This window comes from Lepisosteus oculatus, chromosome 9, assembly GCF_040954835.1.
Source record: "Lepisosteus oculatus isolate fLepOcu1 chromosome 9, fLepOcu1.hap2, whole genome shotgun sequence".
NCBI classification, from domain to species: Eukaryota; Metazoa; Chordata; class Actinopteri; order Semionotiformes; family Lepisosteidae; genus Lepisosteus; species Lepisosteus oculatus.
In genome coordinates this window covers 30,694,739-30,718,705 of record NC_090704.1, presented here as the reverse complement: position 1 = coordinate 30,718,705, position 23,967 = coordinate 30,694,739, and the positions used below count along the sequence as shown (strand labels likewise).

At 41.2% G+C, this 23,967-nt stretch overlaps 1 protein-coding gene and 1 long non-coding RNA gene across 2 annotated transcripts in view; one reads left to right on the top strand and one right to left on the bottom strand.

Annotated features, from left to right (window-relative positions):
- LOC107078427 (uncharacterized) overlaps positions 1 to 9,938 on the top strand; it is a 54,498-nt gene extending 44,560 nt beyond the window's left edge. Inside the window, exons 2-3 of the long non-coding RNA XR_001479363.2 lie at positions 8,701 to 8,751; positions 9,883 to 9,938. This is a non-coding gene — a long non-coding RNA (uncharacterized lncRNA). The remainder of the gene's footprint in view (positions 1 to 8,700; positions 8,752 to 9,882) is intronic.
- Positions 1 to 23,967, bottom strand: part of trabd2b (TraB domain containing 2B) — a 93,959-nt gene that overhangs the window by 34,405 nt on the left and 35,587 nt on the right. The window contains exon 3 of the mRNA XM_006635278.3: positions 6,035 to 6,181. Coding sequence (XP_006635341.1) covers positions 6,035 to 6,181 — 147 coding nt within the window. The remainder of the gene's footprint in view (positions 1 to 6,034; positions 6,182 to 23,967) is intronic.

Genomic DNA, 23,967 nt, shown 5'->3' with positions numbered 1-23,967 from the left:
GCATCATTCTTCTAATGGCACTGTGTCTACTGAGTCTGCTTGGTGACACTGTTCCCTCCTATCCTGTCTGTTCCCTCAAGGGTATGTGTTCCAATGTACTTGTACATATGGCAATAAACTACTCTACTACTAAAAATTGGTCTAGTTGAAGATGTATAAAGATTTTCTTTGCTATTTTGTTTGATGTGCATATTAAGACTCTAGCTTTGTAAAGGAATTCTGGTTCTTTACAAAGTGTTGTGTTAGGAAGGCAGATCGCTCATTTTGCAGGATCCTGTTGAATGAGTCACAGCAGCTCTTAATGACTAATTATAACTCAGTGGGAGTGAATTTCCACATGAGGGAAAGGAGCTGGTGTGATAGACTCTGTGTGTGATTAGTCACACCTCTGTGATCAAGGCTAATTATGAGGCTTGTGTGGGCAGCCAGGAGAAAAAGGCAGCAGTCTGTGTCATGACTCAAGTGTAGTAGCATGCTTGTGCTGTATTAGATTGTAATTAGTGGGAGAACACCATACTATTTGGACCTGTGTCTGGGGTGCAAGTTCTTATTAAAAAGTGGTGTTCCTGGGCAAACAGGATCAGCTGGTTGCAATAGTAATGGGGGAAATTAATGGTTATTAATCAAAATCTGTCACTTGCTGAAGAGAAAGATAGCAGAGTGGTACTGTAGTGCTTGTAAAAGTGAAGATGGTGAACTGGTGTTAAGAATTAAGTTGAGTTCAGCACACTGGTGACTCTCTGACTAGAAGAGACAACTTAGAAAATATTGTAAATGGGTTACCTGGAGTTATTGAGTGGAATACTCCAGGGCTTGTTGACCTAAGTGACAGATTATTGAAGATACTCTTCAATTTAACAGTAACTCTAATCAATAGAACCAAGTAAATATCAATTGTAAGGAAGAGGGGCATGCAGTCTTCCCCAAGAGGGGACCAACATTAGATCCAGGATCCCAGAGGGGTCTGAAAGACCAGGACAGACCAAGCAAACACAGTGTTGGTGTTGTTGCATTAAGGGATTCATTCCTGAGGGGTGATATTGTTGTAAAGAATATCTCGGTAATCCTCCTGTCAGGATAAGGCTTAAAGGATAGGAAACTTTGATGGCAGCTTTTGTTCATTTTATCTTTGTTGAGCCTTTGTTTTTGTGTTTGTCTAGGTTGAGCCTAGTGTTTTTTCTAGAATATCTTCTCTAACACAAAAGGTTAAGCCTTGTTTTTCTCATCGGTGCCCAATAAAGGGGGAATTTCAGATCCCTGTGTGGTTTTTGCAGTGGAAAAATCCACCTCCCTAGGCCTAGGGACACCAGGGGCATCTCGACACCAACACATCGGGACAACTTCATCACAAGCAGGCAAAGTCGACCCTGGATTTGTTACGGTGTCCGTGAACCTGTGAAGAGTTATATCACTTCCATTAAAGTGACTTCACAAGTAAAAAAAAAACCCTTGAAAATGTTGCATCTCGTATACCGATATCAAGGAATCTCAGGAACTTTTGAACTTTTTTTTGTGATAAAAAAAATGCAACTAATGGACATTTTTGTTCCTTGCATCTGCACCTAATGGCTGTGTTTTATCAGGAGTGTAGTCTGCTCTTTTGGCTGCAGATGAATGATGATAAATGATCTGTCAAAGAGGAGGGTGCCATTAAGTTTCCCAGTTAAGGGAGTCCTGTCTCCCATGTTTCAGGTTTCTAAAGCCCTCAAGCCCCTCTCCCTTTGTTCTGTTGTACCCCTGGACTGCAGCGACTCTACTGCTCCAATTAGCACTATCAGGTCCAGTCAGTCTTCGCTGGCCCTCGCAGTGATAAGATGCAGGAGAACACAGGTCCCTTAAATCAGGGATATGATTTATGGGGTATGTAAAAAAAAAGAAATCCCCAAGATACCTTATCACACAGAACCTATTAGCTAAACTAAATCGAGCTTTTCTGGAAAGGTTAGTGGGGTTGTGCAATTGACATGAAATGTTTTTGTGTTTCCTAACCCCCTTCCCCTGTTTAATTTCACCCTGTATTTGCCAGTTATTAGTAATTGATACAGTAAGTTGCAATTAATTTTCAGTATCAATTAACACGATCACTAAATAAATTTTTATATAAGCTATAGGCTTGACACACCTACTTCTAAAGATATTAAGACTGTTGCATGGTCAGATTTTCTTTCTGCATCTTCTACACTAGTATATCCAGATCTTTCATGTATGTTTTAATCAAACCAGAATTTCCTGCTATCCAATTCTGTTTGCATAATTTGTAGATAATAACAGCATGCATACAGAATACTGATGTATGTAATACTTCTAGACATATAGTTAAGTTGTTGCACTAAGCATCTTGTAATGCATGCTAAACATTAAACTGGAATTATTCTTAAATCCATGTTTTACTGTAAGCAACATTTAGACAATCACTGGCTGGTTTTTCTTCCACATTGCTTCCGCTTAGAGCTGAAATTACAAAACAATTTCCTTTGCCACAACATTCTTCCTTCTTGTTCTGCAACATGCCTTTATGGTTTACTGTTATTCTAGGTGTTTTTGCTTCTACAAAGTTTTACGAACTGCACTGCTTCCCATCAGACAAACTGTCCCGACAGTTCTCTTTGATATAGACCAAGTTGTTTTTGGAAAAGAAACTAGGAACAAGCTAAGTGCTGATTAGGAAATAATTACTCCTGGTCTTGTTTTTCACCTGGATGTTGCCTAGGCTAAAATAAGGTTGCTTCTGCCTCTGTAGTTATTCATTCTTGTGTATATCTGGGTGGCTTCAGTAACAACAAAACAAATCAGATGTACAGTACACCAGCAAAGCACAAATATAAACAAATAAGTTATATTTCACTCTTTATTGCTACAAACCCAGGCAGTCTGTTAGTTTATTTATTGCTTCCCCACACCTACATACACACCCTCAGAAAACCTACATAAAGAGCAGAAAATGGGTAAATGGGTAAATACCAAAAATCCAGATACGACCTCAGGAAAGCCATCAAAAGAGCTAAATACAACTACAGAGTAAAACTAGAGTCATATTACCATGGCTGCAACACACGGACCATGTGGAGTGGTATACGCACCATTACAGACTACAATATGCAACCCAGCTATATCGCACAACAGTCTGCCTCTCTTCCTGATGAGCTTAATTCATTCTATGCTCGGTTTGAGGTCAGCAACGCAGATCCAGTCAGGAAGATTCCAGAAATCCAAGACGGAAACCCACTGATCATTTCCAGAGAGTACAGTATGTGTGTAAAGTTTTTAAAAAGACCTATCCACGCAAGGCTCCTGGCCCTGATGCCATCCCTGGCCGTGTTCTTAAGGCACGTGCAGACCAGTTGGCATATTCAATCTCTCCCTAGCTCAGTCTATAGTTCCTTCCTGCTTTAAGAAAACCACCATTGTCCCTGTTCCTAAAAAATCCAGAGTCAGCTGCCTAAATGACTACCGCCCTGTTGCACTCACATCAGTTATCATGAAGTGCTTCGAGCGGTTGGTCAAAGCATACATCACCTCCTCACTGCCTGACACCCTAGACCCACTGCAATTTGCGTACCGCCAGAACAGGTCAACAGAAGATGCTATTGCCACTGCCCTCCATACTGCCCTCTCACACCTGGATAAGAAAGGAACATATGTGAGAATGCTGTTTGTTGATTACAGCTCAGCATTCAATACCATAGTGCCCTCAAAGCTCGTCATCAAGTTCCAGGACCTGGGACTGAACATCTCCCTCTGTAATTGGATCCTGGACTTCTTGACAGAACGTCCGCAGGTGGTGAAGGTGGGCACCAACATATCCTCTACCCTGACTCTAAACACTGGAGCCCCCCAAGGCTGCATTCTTAGTCCTGTCCTCTACTCCTTATTTACCCATGACTGTGTCACCAAGCATAACTCAAACTCCATCTCAAGTTTGCGGACGATACAAGTCATTGGCCTGATCACAGATGGTGAGGAGTCTGCATACAGGGAGGAGGTTGAAACCCTGGCAGTATGGTGCCAGGAGAACAACCTCTCTCTGAACATCAGTAAGACTAAGGAGATGATTGTGGACTATAGGAAATATCAGGGTGGAGACCACACACCTATTCACATCAATGGGACTGCAGTGGAGAGGGTCAGCAACTTTAAGTTCCTGGCAGTTAACATCTCAGAGGATTTAACCTGGACCCACCACACAAACACCGTGGTCAAGACAGCATGGCAGCGCCTGTTCTTTCTCCGCAGGCTAAAGAACTTCGGGATGCCATCACATATCCAGGCCAACTTCTACAGGTGCACTATTGAGAGCATCCTGACTGGTTGCATCACTGCCTGGTATGGGAGCTGCTCCGCACGGGATCGCAATGTACTGCAGAGGGTGGTGAAGCCAGCGCAGCTCATTAGCGGCTGTGAGCTACCAAACATCCAGGAGATCTACTCAGCGAGATTTCTGATGAAGGCCAGGTCCATTCTCAAGGACCCCAGTCATCCCAGTCACAAACTGTTTTCCCTCCTACCGTCTGGTAAACGGTATCGAAGCATTCGGTCCAAGTCCAACAGACTACGGAACAGCTTCTACCTCCAGGCAATAAGACTGCTAAATAGCCAACCAGTAGCTCCTTAGCAAATCACCTGTAATGGTTACATGGACACACAATTCTCACTATATTCAGCATAACTGCACTACATGTATATATTGCATACACCATGGACACATAACAGCTCGACTCACATTGAGTTTTATTCAATTTCAAAAATGTTACCTCAATTTTGTGATTTTTGTGAATTTTTGTAATTATTGTGATTCTTCTGAGCTCGCAGAAAAAGACATTTCATTGCCAGCAACTACTGCTGCATGCCGTACTGTTGTGCATTTGATAAATAAACTTTGATTTGATTTGAAAAACAGTAAATTGCCCAGTAAAACCAAGAGTGAAACTAAAATCTACATTAAGCTACTGAGGAATGAAAGGATAAGAGAGGTGTAAAAATGTCAAACGTTTTATAGTTTCAAATGGATTTGGGTAAAAGGTTCGGCAAACCCTGTCTCCTGCTGTGTGGAGGATTGTATCTGCTAGAGAAAGGAGCTCAGAATCATCACATGTCAGATGTAGTACTGAACTGTTCGCATGTAATAAGCAGTTAAACAGACAGAAACTTGGAGCTAAACCATTCAGTGCCCTATACTGTATGTGGGCAGGAGAAAATTCAAACCTACTTTAAATGTCAGAGGAAATAGATACGATTTACACTGGATGGGTTATATGATTGGTATATGGTATATGGTTATACAGTAGTTTTGAGCTGCAGAATTCTGGACTGATACTGATACCGAAGCTCAGTAAATAAAGTAAGGCATTACAATAGTCAGATCTGAATGAAATCAAGGCCATCAAAAGTAATTGGAAAAGTCAATTTTTTTAACTTCCAACGAGGATTTAATTTCAGTACTGTCGGTGCTAAAACAGAAGTGATCAATTTAGCAAAGCTCGTGTTTGGATAGCAACCTCGGTCACCTCAGTTTAGCTTGACGTTACTATCAGATGGGCTCTCGTATAGTGCACAGCCTACACCAGTAGTATCTGGCCTTCAAGTGTATCTGAGTATCAGCATTGCACTGAAACCCAAGTCAGGGACCACAAATAATCTGGGCAAGAGGCAACATGTAAACAGAAGAGGCTCCAACACAGCCCTGAGTATACAGTATGCCTGAAGCACATCAGAACATGAAATGCATGCATTGAATTATTCACCGATGTTCAGTAACATAATAATACAGCAGACCTGACTATCCCTTTCTATGTGGATCAGTTATCTTCACGTTAACAGAAGATGCCGAGTCTCTGCATATGAAACCTTTTTCACGACTTCAATTTTACATAAAAAGTTGAGAGTAATCACGCATGCTAGGCAGAACCTCCACAACCTTCTTTAAGAGGTGGTTCTCTTGCTCCATTCTGTTTTGCTTTTCAGATTTCATTTAGTCAAAAATGCTTGTGTGCCTGACACAAACAGGACACTGGGCCACACAGGCCTGCAGCCTGACCTGTGAGGTGTCGTGGTTGAAGATGACGGTGCCGAGGTCCCCGCAGTTGTAGTGCTTGATGAGGTCCTCTGTGGTGTAGGAGCCCTGCAGGCTGCCTGCGCGGACGCTCTCGTGCTGCAGGAGGGTCTGGTTCAGAGCAAACAGCACCTGCAACACAGCGCACACAGAACACGACAAGTTCACAGGGCAGCGACACCACTGACCAGCTCATACTGTACATTGTTTATGGAAACACAAATTTAAGAACAAGAAAAATAATGACAAATGCCTGCTGTAAAACCTGCACTATTCTTTTCCCATTTTTCATTTGTTCTGAATATAATAAAATCACACAGTTCACGGAGGAGCAAAATCTTATATGGGCGCATTAGAAAAAAAATTAAAAGAAGCAAGTCCACACTGTGTACATGTTATTTTCAATTTAATTTAAATTTCATATGTACAGTACAATCAAAATAGGCAGCACAGTTGTTGGCATTGATGCCCCGCAGCACTGGGGCCCTGGGTTCAATTCTGGACCTGGGCTGCTATCCGTGTGGAGTTTGTATGTTCTTCTCATGTTTGTGTGGGATTCCTCCAGGCGCTCTGGTTTCCTCTCGCAGTCCAAAGACATATCGGTAGGTTGATTGGCATCTGGGTAAATTAGCTCTGGTGTGAATGTGCGTCTGTGTCTGTGGATGCCCTGTTATGGACTGGTGTCCCATCCAGGGTGTACCCCTGCCTTGTGCCCGTTGCTTGCTGAGATAGGCTGTGGCCACCCTCCAGCCCTGATTCGGATAAAAAGGTTAGAAAATGGATCGATGTACATTCAAAACGAATGATTCAATTGAAGAGGACTATCATCGGGATGCTTGTAGCATTACACAAGAGGTAGACATCTTAAAAAATGTTGATTCATAAATTCCTCATTCACAATGACTTGACTTACATTATGACAAAACCCTGTTTGACATATACTGTACATGTTGTGTCACCGTTTTCTTATGTTGGCATTTTCTAAAATATACTACCTTGAAAAGTGGATTGCTTTGGTCCTCATTTATAAAGTCTAAAATGTTTCTCATTTTACATTTATTTATACGTCTCCACCTCCCCACCCCTATGGCTCAGCAACACTATCTGTGCTGTCTTGCTTCATGAAGCAGACTTGAAATAGGATATCTAAGAAATCAGAAAGTGGAAATTGAGGCTGTGGGAGTCTGAAAAAAGCTAGCCAGCCATGTGGTTAAAACCAATACCTTGGCTTCTTTCAGGAGCAACTGGTAGAGATCCTACTATAGCAGACAGCACACCTTTCTCTGCTGCTCCACAGTTCATATTGCTTGACTTGTGTCATCTGATTTAAAGGAAATGGGAGGTGGAGATTATTTGTCTATCAAAGGAATGCATGGTGACAGGTTGTCCCATTGCAGGATTGTCATTTCCAAGGTCTGGCCACTAGAGGTCGCCTAATAGGGCCTCAAGGACTTGTAATTCTGTACTGTATAACTTGCTAATTGTGTAATTGACTAATTATAATGCATGTTCCTAGATGGCTTTAATTGGTGGTCTTTGTGTTGATAAGGATGTGAAGGTGCACGAGTAGGCTTGGGTTGAAAATGTCTGGTGAAACAGTTCTGTTTTGAAGAATAATTCTTTTGTAGGAAAAGTGTGAAAGTTTGGGAAGCTTCTGTGCGAAAGTACAGTTTTTCCTGCGCAAACATCCTAGGGGCATGCTGTCTAAGATGTGGAGTTTTCATTATGGGAAATAGATGATTTGGGTTTTATTTGTGTTTTTATTTAAAAAGACCAAAAATAATTAAGTGAAATGTGCAGTTTCTAATTTATTAATTTTAAGATTTTTATTTGACAGACACTGACACGCATGTCAACTACAAAGGTTGCAGTGTAGTCATGAAGGAATTATCATGTTGCCATGGAACACAAACCAGCAGATAAAAGCTTAAATCAGCTGCTGGCGTTGCTAAAATTGAGCTAAAGTAAACACTCCGAATCAAATATATAAAGAATCTTAAGGACGTATTTCTCTGGATTTTCTCAAAATTAATCTGTTGGTTAGCACAATAAAAATGCTTTCAGTTGATCTTTTTGAACACCACTCAAATAAAAGGGTGCAATCCTACTAAAGTTGGGATTATTTTTTTATTTAATGAGTCTTGGCAAAGTCCCAGTATCACAACTCCCTGGGAAAAAAAAGCAATTTTAAAAATAGACACCGCTGCCTTTCAGGGCTCAAGTACAGCAGATTTACAGCAGCAATAAAAATAAGAGTAAACCCACTTTAGAGAGGATTTATAGTCTCCAGGCAGCAGCAATCCAAGTGACAGAGCACCTGACACCATGACAGGGATAACCAGCGTGCTGCCCGCCCCTTCCACCTGCTCTCATAGGCCAGGAGACAAGATGCAGCTGTCAATCATAATTAGGTTTTCAGACAGACTGTATATCATGGCTCTTCTTAGAGTTCTGAAGAGGTTAGATTTCACCAAGTGGCACATAGTTTCCCTGAGTTCCTTGACCTCGGGCAAACTCAAAGTTCCTCTCTACTTGTTACCAAGCTCCATTGCGTGAAAGCCTGTGAAGATTGCAAGGACTTCTGGTCTTTCCAAGTAGTGGAAGCCAAGAGAGATTTTAAGTTTTTTCATTTGTATTTTCTTCCCTCCTAGATCTTAAACTGGCTGTTGTCAAAGATGGACTCACAGGTTTGCACGTGCCAGGTATGCTAGGACAGGACTGAAAAGTGATTTAATTTGTGCGATGAAATGGGTTCCTACATCAGCCAGGATGGCTGCTTGACTTCCATTTTGTTCTCAAAATTCAAAATTCCTCCGCCTTAAATAGGGTCTAAATCTGGGCCATCACTAAACCAGGTTTCTGATGTGTCAGAAGATGAATGACCTGCAGACAGGAGGAGTCTGCCTACACTTGCTCAGTTTCCTGTGTGTGACTGCAAAAAAAATCACCAAAATGGGTGAATTTATATACTGTGTAAAAACAAACTGGAATTTCTGCTTCACCATTGATAAGTTATTAATCAGGGTAATATCCAAGTTGTTACACCAGTACAATTTGGTGACCTCAGCAAATAAAAATGGAAAACATATTGCTTTGAAGTCCAAACTGCTTGTAGTTCTAGGATATGTTATTTCACCATAATAATGTGAATTCTTTCCCTGGAAAAGTAAGACTGCAATGTAAATAACACATTTAAACCATCTGATACTTTACAAATCACAGTGAAAGAGAAGAATACTGCACCACCAATACAGTACATTACTATCTACACATTTAAGATCTGTATATCAACAATTTTATGATATGAACAGAAACTATTACTTAATCTGCTTAAACATTATTTTTGGTCCAGCTTTTAGAGTATAAACATTTCATTTTTTTTAAATAAAGTAACATTGTCACACTGTTTTCTTAGGCAATGTAATTGTAATTCATGTAATCAATGTACTGTACTGTGATGCAATGATTATAGAAAAAAGAACAGATTCTATGCAATCCACTTCTAATTGTCTGTCATATTTTATTTCATACTCATTCACTATAATGGTATCATTCCCTTTGGAATTTCATCTGTGTTGAAAAAAGGCATTAAAAGCATTAAGATTTTTCTACTATTAATGTCCAACAAGAACGTTAACCTTTAGTGTAAATATGGAACTGAAATGTTGCTTAAGGTTCCCTTTCAACATAACTTTAGTGACATTCTGGAAATCTGAAATGATGATCAGATTTTTGGGAATCCTTAAATTAACAGCGAAATGTCACATCAGGGGCAACTCAGCTTTAAGTTAGCACCTAACCTGCAAAAACTGTCTGGTGTTTCTCTACTTCAGGTTGAAAAAGGGAGCTGTTCCTTGCAGTACTTTGAATTGGGAAAAGAGGAAATTTATCCCCTTAGAGAGAAGTAAGCTGTGCCTGACAGGGGAAGAGTCTGTGCCCCAAGTGAGCAGATCATCCATCAGCACGGAGAAAACACAGGTTTCTCTGGAAGTCCTCACTGAAAGGTGATGCGTTCTGCTTGAACAAGAAATGGTTAATTCCCAGTCCGGGCATTGGTCAGCCAGCAGATGATATGAAGACATTTTCTGTTCAATATCCCTTTTAAAGCTGAACTTGTGAACCTGGGAGGCTCATTATTGCCTCCGGTACCTGACCTCATCTGTCTGCAGCTCTTTTCCTGAGCCAGGGGGTTGTCAAGTCACACAGCCTTACAGACCCAGAGAGTTAGTGCTTCTGTGAATTGGGGAGTAATGCAACACTACTCCATACTTCACTACTTTTATTTTGGAGGTTGTTTGTTTAACTGGCCTGCTGCTTGTTCAGATAGACCAACTATGTGACAAGCGACTACACAGTTTTCTCTCACTGTAAATAGCCACTGTGGCTTTTCAAGTACTTTAATAAAATCTCTGCAATCTCCCTTTCAAGTCAAGGATCAAATCCAATAAGACTGCAAATTCTGGTTTGTTGTTTCATCTCCACAGAGCCATCTCAACAACTGAATCTGACAGTCCAGAATATTCTCCTCTCGTTTCTTTCGCATCCTTCCCTCTTTTCTTTCCCCTAAAAGAGCAATAATTTTTCAGACATGTTGCACAAAATCTCTTTTCAATTACAGACCTCAGCAGGAATTTGTTTGCCAAACCGGTAATCCGTAAATGGTTTAATCCCTAATTCTGTATTTTTGCATTGCATATTTTGCTGAATAATTGCAGCCCCCTGCTGATTTTATAATAACAAGCCATTACATCGCATTTGCCTTTTGTTGTTTTTTTTTTCTTGCAATCTCAGGTCAGTAACGGCTCCTGTAGTGTTGTGTTTTTATCCCCCGCTTGCCTTAGTGTTTGTAAGCTGGCCCACGAGCCTGGCGGCATCCTGGCTGTGTCTTTCTAGTGGTGCCAGATACAATAAGGGCTGTGGGCTGCCCAGCTGGCAGAGGTGGACATGCCCTTTGTAGTGGTGCCAGGAACAGGGAGTTTCCCTGAGAACACTTAACTGCACGGGGGGAAGGGGGGGTGACCTTCACAGCTGGGTGGGTACAAGGCTTTTTCTAGTGATACATAGTTCTGCACAGCCCCTGGCCTAAGCCTTATTGAACTTCGTTGTAAAGATACCAGTGTACAACTATAGCAAATCATACAGAGATTTGCGGTGAACTGTGGAGTGAATTAGCCCTAGAAAAATGAAGGAAATGTGTACTATAAGCAATGTGACAAAATCACTTTGGAAACTATAAAATTATCCCAAAAAGCTGCCATTGCAAACTTGCTAGTATTTCTACCTGTGCGTTTTGGAGGGCTGGAGCAGTTATGAAATATGTTCTCCACTCCTTTTCAAGCTCTAAGAGCACATTCCTGTGTTAGTAACAGGAAAATCAGAGATACCAATAATAGCTTCTTTCACATGGCTCAGTTGAACAGAATTACAAATTTAAGGAATTATTTCTGAAAGCTTTCTTACCCAGTTTATCAGGGTGGTGCCCATACTGATGTGATTTCTTTGTGACTTTGGGGAATTTCCAATCATACCATCTTTCATTTCTTTTGAGGTACTATTCTTTGACAATGTACAAAGCAGTCATTTCAAGTTTAAAAAAACAATTAAAAGATGTAGGAAGATGTATAAAACTATAGCTAATACTGTGGTGTTTAACCAGCCCTGTAAGTATCAGGTGTTCATTAACAAACTTTGGGACTCCCGCCTGGAGCACAACTGTACTAAGACATTAAAATTTATGAGAAAAATTGAAAACAATTCATCAGTCTAGCAGGGCCTTGGCAATTTGAAAAAAAGAGAAAACCCTCATCCTATAGAAAATGAGTTTCATTAAGAGAGAGAACAAATCCAGATGGAATATATTTAGAATTCTGAACTGTTTTAGAAATGACAGCATTCGTCCTTTCACTGGGTAATTTATGGGCACAGCTTTATCAGCATGTCACAGAGAAGGCAACATTGTTCTTTGGCAACATTGCAACAAATGGCCTATTACAATACAGCTTACCAGAACTGGCTAACCCTCAGTTAATGAACTAATGGGTTTAAGAGGTGATAACAGTATGTACAAAAAACCCATAGGAGCTCCAGGATGCTCTTGTTCAAGAATTAAACTTGCTCCCATAACTCTGCACACTCTACAGTATGTGATTGGTTGGGCATACAGGAATGCATAAAGTGACGCTATGAATTGAGAGAGACATATGAGGTACTATTATTTCACAAATAGGCTTTTAAAAAATCTTTAAAATTCCCCTAATGTTTGGCGAAGGTGTCAGATTCTGTTGGTTCACCCACCTTTCCCATCATCCATCACAAGAAAAGCTGGTAATTGCTGGTTTCATGGCAACCCAGAATCTGTCTGAGGAGGCCAGAGGAACCTGGAGACATCGCACATTTCAATGATCCAAACAAGGCACGCAGCAAGTCCCTTGGCGATGAGGGGATCACATGAATTTTTTTTTGTTTTGTTTCTTACTAATTTTCAGAATGAAGCTAAACCACATTGCAAAACACCATTAAGAATAAAAAAGGGTAGAAAAGTGGAGGCTCACATTAAATTGAAAGGTTATCAAGATGAGAGAAGGCATCGGACCACACTGTCACAGTTTTGTCATCTACTGTAGTACTTTCCTTTACAAATACTTCTTCAACCATGTCTTCCTTTTCTTTCACGTAACCTCAGACCCGTCTCGGCCTGTGCTTCACCGCCATCTTGGCAGTTTAGAGTGTTGCTTGTCCAATGTCACTGGCCAGCGTGTTGTGTTGTGCAGTTGCACAGAAAATGGGATTGGTCAATCGTCTTTTTACAATGCCCACATTTTGTCAGATTCTTTAAGTAATTGTGAGATGGCAAGTCAACAATAACCGCCAACCATAAGATATGACCAAGAGTAGGAACAATCCTTGTAGAGCAGGCTGGATAAGTGAAGGGGCTGAGGACCTGATAGTACCTTTACAATGATAACTATGTACAATCCTTCTAGAAAAATGCTATTAATGAGTTATAGGCCTCTATAGAGAATTGGGATAATTTTATATAAACCTGTAAGGTTATTGTTTGAAGGGTAAGAGGAAGTTGTACAGTAGATATGAAGAAATTGACTGACCTCTCTCTAAATGTTGTGTGAGACTGCAATCACTGGTTCCATTCGAAGGCAGTTGGAATGGGAGCCCTCGAACTTTCTGAAAAGTTCCTCAGTTGAGAGCAGTGAGGCTGATATTCGCCTATCCAACCATGTCTTAAACACCTTCAACTGAAAAGCCCAAAACATTATAATACTTTTTAAAACGGGGTTCAGCCAGACCACCTGAATCTGCGGAGTGCTGTAAGGTTGTCAGCCAGAAACCTTGGCTGCTGTTCCCTCCAGATGAAACTAGTTATAAAAGAATTAACTTGATCTAGTTATTTTGGTGGGAATAAAATGGAAATCATGGAAAAAATAAATTTGCCTTCGGTATGCATTTTTGTTGCCTTGAGCTCACCGCATTAAAAGTGTAATGAAAAAATGATTTTCCATGCAGAATTGAAAGCAAAGTATTTCTGACTCTCCTGGAAAGCCAGTATCCAGAAACCAGGAATTTACTGATTTTTGTATAAAACAAGGCAATTGACTTTGAATCAAATTCGGTTTCACAGTTGATTATTACAATTGTCGACTGTGCTTTTATTAGTTTAGTATTATTTTATTAGCAGTGAACAGGTGCTAATAATGGCTTGGAAGGAACGCATTTCTCCCAATGAGTTTAAAACTCTTTACAGTCTCCAGTATTGTCTGATGCATATCTAGGGGGTGAAAGGCAGAGGGCGCTCCTGTCAGAAGTCCCCATACCGCCATGCAGAGTGCCAGAAGAATTATAAACTCCGCAGCATGTGGGCCGCAGATGAATGATGTCTCCCACATGTGTAGATTACAGGCAATGCTGGGATAATCAGCTTTTTCTTGTCTTTAATGTTCAGTCTTCACACACAAGCATTCCCAATGAAATGTTTCAGAGTATGACTGCTATGCAAACCTGTTATAAAAAGATACTGTATTCTATGCAAACCTGTTATAAAAAGTATTGAGCACATACAGTACTGTATTTCCTTAGAGAAGGAATTCTGTCTTCATTCAGAGGCACAATATACTGTAACTCCATTGCAAATGGGTTCATTCTATTTGAACTGCAAGTGTGAGTGCACTCGTCCTGTAAGAGGACAGGTGCCATGTCAATACTGATCCGTTCTAAAAATTAATTTGAAGAAATAATGGACTGACTTAAGTCTGGAGAAGTTCACTGTGTTTATTCTTGGCTTTGGTCAATGAGTATTTCTTATCTAGTTCCTAAATGTAAGAGGGGACAGGGGAACCACATCGGGAGTACATGTGCTTGTCATGGTTTAATGGCAACGAGAAGAGGGTGAGCTCATCTCGATCTCAGACTACAGCTCAATGCCCCGTTGTCTGATCTCCCCAGGCCAGAGCAGTAAAAGACTGATTTATCTGCAGTGCCTGTGAAGGTCATGGAGGATCACAGAAGAACAATGACCTATAGAGCAACAGGGGGTAAAGAATGCACAGTAAACCCCAGCGATTATTCTGCTCCTGCCCACACACCTGCTCCTGCCCCCCTCTGCACACACCTTTCTGGGCCGTCAGAGCCACACTGGCCACCACACACCATGAGTGACCCCAGCCTGCCCTCACAGCTGAAGCTGCCTACTTCAAAATGCCGAGGTCATTGCCTATCATTTCAAACGGCCACTTTCTCTACCTACTGTACTCTGTGTATCCTCAGTTTCCAATAATCTGTGGAACCCTACATGTGGACTCACAGAGAGATGTTTCCTTTCCCATTGATTGATCTGTTCAGACTTGGAGGGTTAGTTCTACGAATGGTGTTGATATAAAATGTAATGTTCACAAAAAAAAGGTGTTGATCTGAAAGAGCCTCAAAATTGAATTTCCACGTTCAAGAACTGCTGACAACACTTAGAGCACTTTGGCACTTCTCTGTGTGATAGCTTTAATTTGTTTGAAGGTAAGCAACCCTTTTAAGTAATAAAACCTGGCAGTGGTAGAAAGTACACCAGTAGATCTTGGCTGCGTTGGGCTCCCAGTCTCAACTTGGAATTACACAGTGACCTTGGCAATCTCTCACGGAGTGGTCGAAAAATCAGCAGCTCTATACAAAACAGCACTGTACACTCAGACAGACTGGGAGGCCAGGCAGACATCACCCGAGCTGAGACATGACATAGGAATTTTGATATGTTGTTCTCCAATTTTTTCTTTTAAAATCTCATTGTTGTATTTGGAAAGGGAAAAATGTAAAACAAGAATGCTGAAATTGCTCAAGGTTGCACCCGTGGAGTATTTTTTGCCACTTTTGAGAATGCAGGACAGTGGCTACACTCAAGCAGTGGAAGTGCTCACATGCAGTACATTAAATATGGTTACATCACTGCAGTTTGGCTATGCTGTCTGATAGGGAAATCTTTATTCACATGCATGTATGAGATTTCCCAGAAATGTAAAAAAAGTGTTCATTATGTGCGGAGCAGACACCCTTATCCAAGGAGTCTCGTATCTGTAGAAATACAATCTGGATAAACTCACTTAACAATGCCATAGAAGATTAAATATAAAAAGACAGGGGATATGATTTAAAGAGAACCTTGGAATGGACCCCAAGATATTGTTCCAAAGAATATTGAGTTCTTCAAAGTGTTTGATAAGTATTCTCTTTTCTCCTCCGAACTGTTCCACAAGCTTTGGAAACCTATTGCCTTTTTGAAAAGCTTTCCTGAGCTCCACAGAGCACAGGAAATCTGGGGATTACTACAGAAACAGAGAGCAGCCGAATCTTCAATGAGCAGGAGGTAGAAAGGGTGGGCTTCTGCTCGGGCTTTTTCAATCTTGGCCCCAGTAAGGGGGCGCTGCAGACACTGTAGGTCTCTCTCTTTCCCAGCATGGGACAAATCCTTTCTCTCATCCCCAGCCCTGAACAACCCACTGCTGCAACAACCCTCTCAACCGCTCACGCTCCCCATGAGAAATATGCTCAAATCCCCTTGAGCCCTCTGACCCCATCAGCAAAGTTAATAACGCGCAGTGAGCGCTTACACTTGTCTGCAAACAACAGGCTGCTGGGATACGCTTCACTCTCTACCCCCAGAACTGCTCTTCACAATCCACCCTGCCGGCCAGCCCGCCTGGGACAGTGTGTCAATATTTACTAGGTCTCGGAGACTCAAAGAGAGAGAAAGGGCTACTTGACCAGGGCAGCATCTGTGATTGAGACTCAGCTGGGACATGACGAATGAGCTCTCTGCTTAGAGCAGTTATTAAAGGTCTACAGCAGCCGTTAATAGCGATAGCAAGGCGCTGCGTGTGGATTTCCAAAGCTTGCCATTGGAACAGGCCCAAACTCAAATGGTTTTCGATTGCCCTGCAATCACGAGAAGGTATACACAACCTCAAATGCGTTCACGTTTTGGAATGTTCATTACAGTATAAAATGAGGACGTCTATCCTACATGTTCCAAAATGTTTATTACCTTTGCCAGTGTGGGACTGGCTGTGTCGGGGAAGGGAGACAGACCTGGTAAAAACCTTTCTCCGACGCCCCCAGCTCCCCTGCTGATCAATTCAAAAACAGGTGGTGAATGGGGCTCAGAGCTACAGGCCGAACCACATTTCCTGACCAGCACTGTGCAAAAATGTTTATGATTTTAAAAACCTAGCACAGTCGTGCTTTAAAACTGGATTCTTTCTTGCATGAAGCATGGAATTAATGTAGTCAAAACAGAGGAAGTAACCACGGTTTGTACTGGAGCAATGTGTATTAGTAATTTGAGCATGGTGTGTCTACAGTAGTATTTATAAAATGGTGTGCACTTTAATATATACTATGGTAATACTATAGTAATATGTTTAATGTGGTTATATTATGGAAAACATTATGATTATAATCTTGATGTGTACCATAGTTATTCTATTCTATGGCCTGTGATAATATTCATAACGAGAACTACAGTTAAATCATGGTGTATACTATAGTATGTACTGTGGCTCCAAGATAGTATGAACAGTGTGTCACAGCTTTTACTGTTAACCAGTGACCATCATTTAATATCACTGAGTACATGCTGCTGTTCGTTTGGGTGTGTCAGTACGTCGGGTCTGTGATTAGATTCACGATTTAATTCATTTCGTGTCAACACTCACCTGCTTGTATTTAAACCCCCTAAAGGAGCTGACTGGACTCTGACAGGAGAAGTGCTCATGGTGGTAAACCTCAGAATGAAACCATTGGCTACTATGCTATTTTTATTTGCCTTAAACTGTGTCTTACCATCAGCATGACTTAATTTTAGGATTCTCGGTGTATATGCAACGTGCTCTATGCTCAAGACTGACACTCCTCATGCTAGTGTTCCAAACTACACAAATCTGTTTTACAGGTAGTATAAATAGTCACCTGGGGAATGGGGGGAATAAAACTATGCCAGTGCCTTAGCTCTTACTTAAATAAAAGGGTTTATGAATAAATTGAAAGCTCAAAGTGCCGTGTTCAGAAGAACATACAGTACCCTACACCAAAGAGTGAAGGCAGCTCACTGGTCTGGCATTGCAGGTCTGCAGAATCCATCCTGTGTTTGGCAGCTTGTCCTCTCTGTCTAGTATGTGATGGTTTTTTCCCTTCCTTTTTTTCTGTACTGCAGCTATTTGGTCTGTATTGTCAACTGCAATAAATAAATGGAATATCTGAGATGTACAAAGTAATTTCTTGCTGAAATCAAGATTTTATGATCATCATTAATTAAAATTCACCGGTCTTCATTTATCTAAAATACACAGATGAGTTTAAATTCTATTTAACAGTGTTATTTTTTGTTTAATATGATAAGTAATTCCAGCTTTCCTTTTTAACCATTTTTCTACCATAGTCTCCTTGCCATATGGTTGATAAATTAAATTATTAATTTACTTATCTGTGGAATTCATTTAGCCGACATATCTTCCGGTGTAAACTTTCTGAACAACTTTGTTATTAATATAGTATTGTAATTATTTTTTCTTACCACAAGAAGTACTCTGCTCCAGATAATAAATGTAATGTCCTTTCAGGAAAATAAATATCAGTAAATATCAGTGATCACTTTAGCAGGTTGATATAGCAAGATTTATCAAGCTCTTCCTTGATAAATCCTTGATAAACAGCAAGAACCAGGCAGGTACAGTAGGTGTTGTGTCAATATGCCAAGAGAAAACTGGAGCTGTATTCACGTCTGTCAGTGAAGTGAAGGGCAGAAATCATAACCATTATAATTTTTTTACAAAAAAACACAGTAAATCTGGATAATTCTTCAATCTGAGTACTGTAGGTAAACTGTCTTGGTCATCATTATTTTTCTTAGTTGACTGCAGTTTTCCCTAATAAACATAGAATCTGTTTTACCACGGATTGTGGCGACATACTCTGCTGACTCTGCTCCAGATAAGTCCTTTAATTTTTCACATTATTACCATTTTATGTTATACTGTAGCTGTTTTTACACACAAAACCATCAGCTATGACCTGTCCAGTATAGAATTTCCAGATTTTGTACCTTATCTTCAGCAAAACCACGCCATTTCAATTTGCTGTGGCTTTGTCTGGTGCAATCTAAGTGTTTCACACAGTGCGAGAAAATTACCACAGTTGTCAGACACTGCTGTAAGCTTCATCCCCTGTCAGTCAATGCACCTTGTCATACCAACCAATTAAATGTCTTGTCTTCGCTTTTTTCATTCACTTTCAGTGACGTCCTGCGTAGAATGTACACTGTTTTCATGTACATTCTAGCATAGAAAGGCAAGTTCTAACATAACTCACTTAACAGTATTAATCCTCCACTCTGCATTGACAATTGACCAAACAACTGCCAACACCAACAAATGCCACTATAAATGCCAGTATTAGAATTGTTCATTTTCCTAATATTGTGAAGCACATTTGGGTCTGAAATGATCAATGCTTGTGACTGGGGAATGGGTGGGAGAGGGTGGGCAGGTTTCACCAATGAACTCCATCCAGGATCAGCCTGTTCTATAAAGAGAAATAATCCAGACACTGGACACATTGCTTTGGTCTAGACTTGTGCCTTACAATGTAACGTAACCCCTGCTGCAGCACTCGCAATGCTATTACATACTGGGATAGAGCACACCACTTGGAAAGGCTGTTTGTTGATGTGATTTGCTTTATCCATTCTCATTCGATTACTGAGAAAGTCAAAATGTGGCGGGTTCGTGGCAATGTCAGTCTATCCATACTTTCTTTATCTCAAGGCAAATTACACAAGAACAACAAAAAGCAGATTCATTGATACCAGGGGATGATTAATCAGCACATAGTTTCTTAAAACCGCACTCCTGACGGCCAGACTGCTGGGATGGGCCTGAAGAACAGGATCGGTGAGGATCCCGACGTGTGCGAGGGCACCGTCTCGGGAGCCGGCTTCCGCCCTCCCTGGCACAGAGCAGCGCACGCCGCTGCGCCACTGGCCTTTGGGAGGCAGGCGGCCCGGAGACAGACAGTGGGAGAGTGAGGCGAGGTGCAGCTCCATCGCGGCGCCCATGTGTTTCAAGTTAGCAGACGACGCTGAAGCGCAGGCAGGGGAACTGCTCCATTCCAGCTCATTACTTCCCCAGCGGTGGCGTGCGGCCAGGGGACCTGGAACAAAGCGAGGCCAGCGGCCTCCTGTAATGATTTGTTTATTAGAGTCAATCTCTGCGGAGCGGAGGAGCGCTAGTGGGAGCCTTTCCCTCGAATCAAAGCGAGCCAGAAGCCTTTATGGGATCACCCCCCCCCCCGCCCCTTCCTCGGCCTGCCCCGTCACTCTCGATTTCCTGACCGCTGCCTGGCTACCTGGATGGCAAGAGAGACAGCGACGGGAGACTGATCGCGGTGCCGTCTCTGCTCGGGCTTTGAACCGAGGTGCGTGCGCGTGGCGGGATGGGTGTATTTCGTGATTGGGGATGGCGTCTTCTCCGGGCAGCTGCTCTGAATAATTTCCTTGGCGAGTTTCTGTGATGAGGCTTTAAATTTCCGGATTTGGCCAATAACCGAAAGCGTCTGTTACTTCTATTATTATTTTTATTACAGCCCCGTGCAATATTAGAATAACCCACCTAAAATGTTACTCAGTTGTCCTGGTTTTCCACAACACTTATGCACCTGTGGTAAAATATCATCCTTCTACATTGTTTCTGAGCCAAGCCTGCATGATGCCCAAATCCGCTACAACATACTGTACTTGAGACTACACTGCAACCAGATACACTGCCTTCACTGTTATGGTGCTGAGCAGCGTGCTGGGTGTTAAGTTGCAAAAAGGCAGCAATCTGTGTTGTTGATATTATTTTAAAGCACTCAGTCATCATGTTGAAGAAAGCTAGGCTAATAAACATAAGAAGCCGACATGTTTATGCTGGTTTGCTTCAAATTCACTGATGTACCACTGGCTGCCTTAGGGGATTGTGTTGATCCAGGATTGGAATACAAATGCAAACCATAAAAATCTGGTCATGCTCTTTATATCCTTTGGCAATCCATTCTCATAATGAAAAACCTAATTCTGGTAATCGTGCACAACCAGCTGATTTCATGGCACATAAATATTCCATTTCACGGAGAACAGGAATCTAGAGACGCCAGTGCACGTGTGTTCGTGTAATATCTGTGCACAACAGTAAGACCCCATGACGCTCCGCATTTTTCTTTTCGGAAACTCTTCTGCAATATCACTATTAATCTCACTGAAATATCACCACCATCCAGGGCATCAGGAGTTACAGAGCATCCTGGCTGGTGCTCTCTTGGAGAAGGTCACATGGCAATATCCAGAATTGCTCCTTCTGTGGAAAATATTTGTGGCCGCCTCTGTGTTCTTGCTCTAGACATACAAGCGTCCCCATCCTTCCCCATGCTGCTTCCCCAGCTCTCTTCTGATAAAGATATATCTATTCCAAATAAGAAAATGTGGAAAGCTTCTTTTGAAGCCCCTGTCACAAGTAAGCTTGCCTAAAAAACGACTCTGGAAGCTTAAGATGTTGATTTTCTCATCAGCACAATGAGATGAGAAGATCGTACTTTTTTCACAGAATAGTTGAGGTCCAAGTAGCCTAGAAGAAAGGCAATTGAAAACAGATGAAGGAGTGCGAAGTATGTTCTTGAGAGCAGCAGGAGTGCACTATATCATTTCTGCTCCACTTCCTGTCACATGACCCTTCTGCCCCATGCAAAGGTGCCAGATAGAACTCAGACAAAACCTTGATAATCACATCGGCAACCACAGACAGACAGGCCAAGTCTGGCAAGCACATAAACAGGCAGAGACAGATGGAATGGCTGAAGATGTGTGCTCTGGGCTGAGAGCTGTCTCAGAATAACATCTACTTTAAGAACATTTAACTGGAAAGCAAGCAGAAAAACTATTTCTCCCTCATGTTAATTTTAATACATCTTAAATGTGTTTTCAGTTGTATCGTCATATCAGTGTTAACCAAATACACTTTAAACAGAAACAGCTTATTTGCAGGGATATAAAAATAATTGCCACTGTCAGATTGCTAATGCAGAGGTTTCTCAAATCTCAGGACATATTTTTTGCCAGCAGACCGATACTGATATCAAGATAGGACAGAGGCAGACAATGCTCAAGCCCAAATGTCCTGAGTTCCTCCTGCAGTGCAATCCCAAAGTGTGCAACACTCTTTCCTGTTTTTTAAAGAGTAACTGTAAACCCGAAATCAAATTGACCTTCTAGGTGGAATTTGTCTGACGGTAGCAAATGTGCACTGGAAGAGAAAGGTTTAAAAAATTCCCCTGTAAATCGTGAGACAAAACTTTTGCTGCTTATAAGGCCACAGCCATGTCTCTTCAACAGACTTGTGCTTGAACATTTTGTGGTGAGGGAAGCATTTTTCCATGATTGATTTTGTGGTGGATAAAATAACAGCAAAGACCACAATGCGGCTAAGCGCTCTTCTGTCTATTAAAGCTCTGAGGTTTTTTGATTATACACCAGATTGTTTGTATGTATTTAGTACTCTGTGGGCGATTTCAGCCATAGAGGTGGATATGCCTATTGATCAGTTTTTCTGTGGATTTCTGCAAGTTCACGATATATTTTTTATTCTTTTACGACAGATTTTCACAGTTTTTTGTACAACACAGGGAATTATGATTTCATATTAAAAACTATGAGGTGGTCCAGATGTAATTGTATAAGACGCAAGTAATAGGTTTATTCCATGCTGAAAAGAGAAGAAAGGAAACACAACGTTTTTGGCTGTGGAGCCTTCACATCTGAAGAATGTTGTGTTTCCTTTCTTCTCTTTTCAGCCTGGAATAAACCTTTACTTGTTCCTTTGCAGCCTACGCATGCTGACGCAGCTCCCCACCTGAACTATTGCATAAGACATTTGTGAACACACCAACAAGTTGTATTACAGGTCATCAAAGATGATGAGGCTTTTTGTTTTGCTTATTGTCTCTATTCATTTTCCACACTGAGTGCTTCCTTCTTGCCAGCTACCAAGAATATCCACAAGGGTTGTGGACAACGTGGAACAAGAGACAACATCCTAAACAACAACAACCAAGAGGTCTCATGCCACAGTCATGTTGAACCTACACAAAACTCGTTTTCAAATCGCAGAACTGCTACCAACACAAATAAATAAGGATTGTATTTAAAAGAAAGAGCTTCTTTTAAAATATTTTTTAATAATTGCCCAGAATCCCCACAAAAAAACTTCTCCTCCATGTTTTTACTTATATTAAGTGTCCTCGAAGAATGGTCAAACAACCATTCAACCTCCATTTTCTAACCACTATATCCAATACAGGGTCACTGGTGAGCTGGAGCCTGTCCCAGCAAGCAATGGGCGCAAGGCAGGATGGGACCTGAATGGTAACGACCCTGAATGGAACGACAGTCCATTGCTGGGCAAACACAGACATGCACACATTCACCCCAGGGCCAGTTTTCCCAGAAGTGAGTTAACTTACCAGTCCTTGGACTGTGGGAGGAAACCAACACAAACACACGGAGAACGTACAAACTCCATACAGATAGCACCCCGGGTCAGAAATTGAACCCCGAGCTGCAGACAGTAATGCTAACCACTGTACCACAGTGCCAAATGGTCAAACAGCTACAATGGAACTTGCGTGTAACACAGCTTTAACTGAGTCCCAATCAGTGGGTCCAGCAGGTGAAAGTTCATTATAAATACAGTAATATTAAGATATGCCAGGATCCAGGGGAGCCAGTTGAGGAAATGTGGAGGCTCCACATGCAGTGCCAGCAGTGCTTTAACTTGCAGCATTTCTACTGCTGCAAGAATGAGACATTCAGCATGTTACAGAAAAAAGTATATAAGTGAAAACTATTTGGTAAAAATTAGTAAAAATGTTGCAATTCAAGACAGTTTCAAGAGCCGAAGTATTCTCTTACAGTCATTTCAGATGCTAAGAAGTCTAAAGAACTCAGGTTTAGTAAATATTTGTCTTTATTTTGAAAAACATTTATGTTTTTAGTAAATAAACCTGGATTCTCATTATCACTAATAATAGTAGAAAATTACATTGGAAAATTTCACAAAGTATTTGATGGAAATCATGCAACATTTGGAGACAAATATCAGACTAATAAAACTACCTGCCTGTCATAAAAGAACAGCTTGGGTAGAAAAGTGAACTCGAACCAAAACCCCAACCAATCTTAAGTTATTAAATATCGCTTGTACCTTTCTAGTTGTCCCCGAAAAAGAAAAAAAAATCTGACTGTCCTATCTCCAGCTTCCTGAACAAAGTTTAAAAGTCTAAAAATGTGTGTGAAAAACCTTGCTCTCAGATTTCATCAAGATTCAGTCTTGGAAAGT